The sequence below is a fragment of the Cupressus sempervirens genome, chromosome 7, assembly GCF_028749045.1.
Source record: "Cupressus sempervirens isolate cs-2001-9-10 chromosome 7, ASM2874904v1, whole genome shotgun sequence".
Classification (NCBI taxonomy): Eukaryota; Viridiplantae; Streptophyta; class Pinopsida; order Cupressales; family Cupressaceae; genus Cupressus; species Cupressus sempervirens.
Genome location: NC_143124.1, coordinates 694,066,457 through 694,072,078, shown reverse-complemented (window position 1 = coordinate 694,072,078; position 5,622 = coordinate 694,066,457). Strand labels below are relative to the sequence as shown.

The window sequence follows — 5,622 nt, the reverse complement described above, 5'->3', positions numbered from 1 at the left end:
CTATACTTACATGAAATTAAAAAATGCAAATTAAGAAGAAGACCACTTGCATAAATATCTAGACTACTTAATTATACTTATGTGAAATGGAGAAATAATTTTATTCAATTATTTAATTTAATTTATTATATATAAAATAAAATATCAATTAATTATATTTTATTAGAACATATTCTTAGTTTCAAACATTCATATGAACAATTCAAAGAATTAAAAATGTAAATAATATATAAAAGTCAATATTCATTTGTCTAACATATCTCAAGTAAATAGTTTAATAAAATTATTAAAAAATTACTTTAAAAAAAAGAACAATCATCTACCTAACCTATATCATATAATAAATATATAAGATGTCTATTTTTTCTCCCAAAAACAACAAGTATTTATAAAATGATTTGAAGAAGGTTCTCCTCATTAACATGTTTAAGATCAATTTGTCTATCCAACTGACGACATATTGATGGGCATCTGTAGAGACTCTTCAGAGGTTTTCCTATGAAGAAACAATTTACTACTTTTATATATGGCATTCTTTTCATGATGCAAATAATTATTATAATTTCTTTGAAACAGTTTAAACTTTTGACATATAATTTTTACCAGAGTAATGATGAAACTCTCATCTGGAGGGAAAAATGAAAATTTCTATGAGTCGTGAAGGATGTCCACTAGTACTGCTGCTGTCATAATTCAATCCCATCAAACATCCATAAAAAGAAGGGAAAGGGCATAGAAAGGCAGTAGAAGATCCAGACTACATATATACAAGCGAATCCCAAAATGTGTGGAAGCAAAAGCATTGAGGTATTCTAGAGAAGTATAATGTATTTTGTAGATGAATGAGGTTTGAACTGAGAAAGATGCAGAAGATTGAAGTGAGAACATGGAGGTGGGGTTAAAAGAAAAGGCAAGTGGGCGGATTCCAACATTCCCCCATGAATTCCCCCATGAATGGTGGGCTGCAGAATTCTTATTCCTTGACTCGCTGAAAAAGGTGATACTTTCTGTTTTCTTTTGAATTCTTTTTAAATGCATTGACTTCCACAGCATTTGCTCCCAATCCCTGCATTATTTTCTCTTCGCTACTAGAATATACAGATCACAAGCTCAAGGATCTAGACTGGCTTGATTCTTGCATGATCTATATTCATTTTATTGGCATCTCGACTGTGAATCCATTTGGAGTTTCTTTTCGAATCCTTTTCTGTTGTGCTTTGGATTGCATCCCGTGAGTGTTACTGAGATCATTAAGAAAATCATGTTTTGAATTCCATTTGTGTTTGCGGGCACTGAATTCATCATGGGGAGGGGTCGGTGGTTCGCTTATCCCAAGTGAGTTTTCTAACTGATTCGGGTTTTTTCTTCCGTCATATTTATTGCAATGGAGGTGACTTTTATGCTTCTCGCCAGTATCACACACGTCCCTGAATTTAGGGTCATGAGGGCCTGTGAAACTGACAGAATAACTTAATGAGGAAAGCCTTTTAGGAGTTAGGAGCTTGCAGTACTTACAATTGTTTTTAGGATCAAGTAATGGCGATTTCTGTCAGTATTTAAGGTTAAATAATTGTAGTTGTAAGGAAAGATCCATGGCTTACGTGGGTTATCCAGGGGGAAATTATATCAGATTTTCATTGGGTGATAAACCCGATTAAGAACAGTTGGTAATAGGTAGCTGCTTTTCTCTGTGTTTTTTCTTGTGGGCCTCTTAATGTGCGTCGGAGAAGGTGTCAGTGCCTTGCCATTTTATGTACCTGATTGTTAGATTATGCTTTTGGGCGAATTCGACGCCATGAAATGTAAGAAAGTGTTCATGTTGTGTCGTGTTTCTCACTGACTGTACAACACTTCGGCCTTAAGTGAAAAGCTAACGGACTTCTGAAAATTTGGGCTCTAGAGCATAGAGATCCAAGGAACTTAATTTCAAGGTTTTTGATGTTTTTCATGGCTTCTGGGATTGTTTTCATAGTAGGCTATGAGTACAGGTCATGCCCATAGGCAGTTTCTCTTGGGTATTTTCTAATAGGGATTTTCTTCTTTATTGATCTGTACTGTGCAGGAAGAAGTCGAAAGGGAAGGAGTCTGCCCCAAATGTTGAGATAAGAATAAACTCAATGGAGAGCAAAAATAATGCTTCCGCTGAAGGTCAGTTGGATTTCAATGCCCCTCTAATGTCCGTTAGAAGGATTTCTGGCTCCCCAACAGAGACTGAAAAGGTAGATAGTAAGGTAAATGGTGGATCAGATTCAAGCAGCAAACCGATTCTTCCCGTCTATAGGTCAGATTTAAAGTCAGGCCCTCTGAGGGACCCTGGAACTGTGCCGTTTGTGTGGGAGCAAACTCCAGGGAGGCCCAAGGATGAACAACGGGCGAGAGCTAATTTTAATTGCCCTTCTCCTCGAGCTCCGCGGCTTCCGCCGGGGAGGATATTGTCAGCTAAACAATCAAATATCGATACCCCAGAACCACCGAAGGCGAAATCTGATAATGAGCAAAGAAATGGGGGATTTCCCAGCAAGCACACAAACAGGGCTTCGTCAAAGATTTCTGCCAATTCAAATGATGCATTTGCTTCAAGAAGGGCCTGCCCGGGCAAACCCTTGGAGAATGATTTGGACTCTGATGGCTGCGATGATTTCTCAGATGCGGTAGAAACTCTATCACAAACTGAATCTGCTGCTATTCCTTACAGTGTTAGCGTGGTGAGTGGCATGGAGGGTTACGATCTGAGGCAATCAGGGCGATCTGTTGATCCTCAGACTCGTAATTTCATGATGGACCGCTTTCTCCCTGCCGCAAAAGCCATGGCATCTGAGTCACCACAACAAAGCTCGAGAAGGCTGCCGACAAAGCCTGTCACCAGAGGGAGAGAAAGCAGGGGACCTTCTCCATTACAGTCCAGGCCATACCCAAGGAAACCCCGGACCAAAGAGAAAGAGACTGATGACATTGCAGTTTTCTCTTCCAAGGCATGTGGGTTATTTCCCCGACGCCTCAGAAGTGCTTTCAATTCAAGCCCCATTTCACAACTGAGTCGGATGAAGAAGAAGAAGCATTTCTCTCTCTCACCTGCTCTAAACAGACGCAATTCGCGCGGCCATTTGAGTGATGGAGACCCCTTGAGCGACAGTGATGGCGAGGTCTGTACCCATTTCTTTCTTCTTTCTATTCTGCATTGAAATGTAGGCATAATTGCAATTTTCATTTTCATCTTTTTGCTGCCATATACAGACCTGGGAAGAAATATATAGGCAAAAACTGGTGAATGGGAGTCAATCTACTTGTTACCTACGGAAGGGAAATGAAACACGAGCATTTTCTGCAAGTGCGTCCCCCGAAATAGGTATAATGAGCAGGATTTCATGCGGAAGTGATTCCCAAACGTTGAACAAATTTGGAACACCGAAATCAGGTGGAATTTCTCCTTACCGGAACGAACCATTCCGGTCTCCATTCAGTGAAGGCACGGGGTTTCTAGGTTTCCCTAAAGCAGATAAAGAAGATAACACCCCCGGTGTGGAATCAATGAGAAGATCCTGCAATTCTCTTAATGATATGGGACCAGAAGAAGATCTTTGCTTTTGGAAGAGCCCACCTCTTTTGAGGAATACTGCCAGAGCTGGTTCTGTTAGTCCAACCATTGAAAAAACCGTATATGTTGATCATGTACACAAGACAAGATCCTCAGTGTTAACCGGTTATTCAAATCACAAGGAGCTGGTGAAAGGAAGTGAATCAGATTTTGATGTTAATAGTAAACCAAAACATGATGATCCAGATAGCTGTCTAGTAGATTCTATGAAGATGTTAGTGGTAGCTAATGCGAGTGACAATATGAAATCCAAAAATCTTGAGCGATCTCTTAGTTTGGTGCCTGATCAGCCATATTGTTCAGACCAAACTGATGGATCTGACAACAAAGAACAGAGCATTGTGTTGGTAGAGAAAATCCAAGAGGTTCAGGTGAAGGAAGGGTGGCCTTTGGGCATTGCCAACAAGTCCAAGGAGTTGTCAGATGAAAAGAAATCTCTGGTTCCTGTGAATGTGAAACCTGGAAGTAGTGTTTCTGTTACTGGTTTGGCACCCCCAATGCAACCTCCATTACCCAAGTCTCCTTCTGAATCATGGCTTTGGCGCGCCATGCCTAGGACGCCCTCACCAAGTTCACCATCACAACGGTATTCAAGACTTGGAAGTCCTCTAAGAAAGCAGCAACAGCAAGGCCCAAAAGCATCAGTTGCTGATCCAAAGTGGGAAACTATTGTGAAGTCAGCGTATGCACAACCAGGCCATTTGCGGTTTTCAGAGGTACATTGCAAGATCTCGTCTGAAATTTTCAGTTCTAGATGCCATAGATTCTTTTTCTTGCCTGAAAATTATACATAACCTACAGTAAAAGACATAAATTTCTACAATCCATGCGTATGTATAATTCGTTTCTGGATTTGATTTTTTGCATCAACGTGTGATCCATCATCAGGATGAAGAGAGCAAACAGAATGATGGATCACCACACTTTGTGATCCATTCATCAATCTGTTTCTGTGATCCATTTATCATTCTGTTTACTCTTTTCATCCTGAATGTGATGGATCGCAGAGTGTGATCCGAAAGTTGATGTAAAAATCAAATACAATCAAATCAAAAAACAAATTATACATGACCTATATTGTTTAGGTCCCTAACTATTCTTCAGATTCCTGAAGCACTGCATTTAACACAAACACACTAACAGTAGAATCATGAATAATATCTTGCTTTTTTCTATGCTTTCAGGAGTTAAATTACAATGCATCTCCTGGCAGTTTCCGCAGAGGGGGATCCTAATCTTGAGCTACCGATTCATTATTCAAAGGCAGGTATAGGCGGATTGCTATCGAGATCACTATTCTGGTGATCATGAAGACCAAAATAGCTGACATTTTTAGCGAGGAGTGAATTTGTTAGCTTTCAATAGGAAGAAATGTCCAGCTAGAATTGTAAGTTCTTAAATAATAAAGGTATATCCACAATAAGGATGTGGCAAATTTGTTCTCGTACTCTGAACATTTAATAACTTGGGTAGATCGTATACGACTAAGCATGTCTTTTTTATTGAGGTTTTTGTAAAGGAAAGTGCTACTTCAGAGTTGATCATACATGACTAAGAATGTCTTTTTAGGTGAGGCTATTTAAAGGAAAATGCAACTTCATAGTTGATCATACACGATTAAGTGTCTTTTTAGGTGAGGTTTTGTAAAGGAAAATGCTTATTCTTTGGAGCAAAGCTTCCATGTCTGTTCCATGGCATTCTTTGTTATGAGAATCCTGAACAGGAAAAGCTTTCTGTTGTGGGAAGAGTGTTGATGTAGATTTCTCAAATATCTATTATTAATTTTTAATATGCCAAATTATCATGTACGATATCTTATGTTTTACTTGGTACTTGCATACAAGAGCAAAACACATCACTTCTCTACCTTAAGAGAACTGTATTTCTATATACAGACATTTTAAAAGAGAACGCAGAAATGGTTTTCTAAAGAAGGGGTGCAGATTATTGTCAGCAAAGCACAATTCTTTTCATGATGTAAATCTAGACTAATTAAGTGCGTGCATACAATTGAACCATAGATTAAT

The 5,622-nt window shown here is 38.9% G+C and overlaps 1 protein-coding gene across 2 annotated transcripts; it reads left to right on the top strand.

Moving 5' to 3' along the window:
• The first annotated feature begins 414 nt into the window (after positions 1-414).
• Positions 415-5,406, top strand: LOC149549112 (arginine N-methyltransferase, putative (DUF688)). Of its 2 annotated transcripts, none has more exons than XM_089792555.1 (4): positions 415-997; positions 2,063-3,143; positions 3,235-4,311; positions 4,780-5,406. In XM_089792555.1, the coding sequence occupies exons 2-4, from the start codon at positions 2,118-2,120 to the stop codon at positions 4,828-4,830; spliced, it is 2,154 nt and encodes a 717-aa protein (XP_089648681.1). In that variant the 5' UTR covers positions 415-997; positions 2,063-2,117; the 3' UTR covers positions 4,831-5,406. The 2 variants fall into 2 exon arrangements, with proteins under 2 accessions (XP_089648681.1, XP_089648680.1); XM_089792554.1 differs by lacking the exon at positions 415-997 and adding an exon at positions 1,074-1,335.
• Positions 5,407-5,622: the final 216 nt, after the last annotated feature.

What these genes read in the sequence shown, in the direction of transcription:
- LOC149549112 (XM_089792554.1), top strand. Translation starts at nt 1,304, where the DNA reads ATGGGGAGGGGTCGGTGGTTCGCTTATCCCAA. An exon ending in CGGTGGTTCGCTTATCCCAA is followed by an intron (nt 1,336 to 2,062) that starts GTGAGTTTTCTA and finishes TGTACTGTGCAG; the next exon opens with GAAGAAGTCGAAAGGGAAGG. An exon ending in TGAGCGACAGTGATGGCGAG is followed by an intron (nt 3,144 to 3,234) that starts GTCTGTACCCAT and finishes TGCCATATACAG; the next exon opens with ACCTGGGAAGAAATATATAG.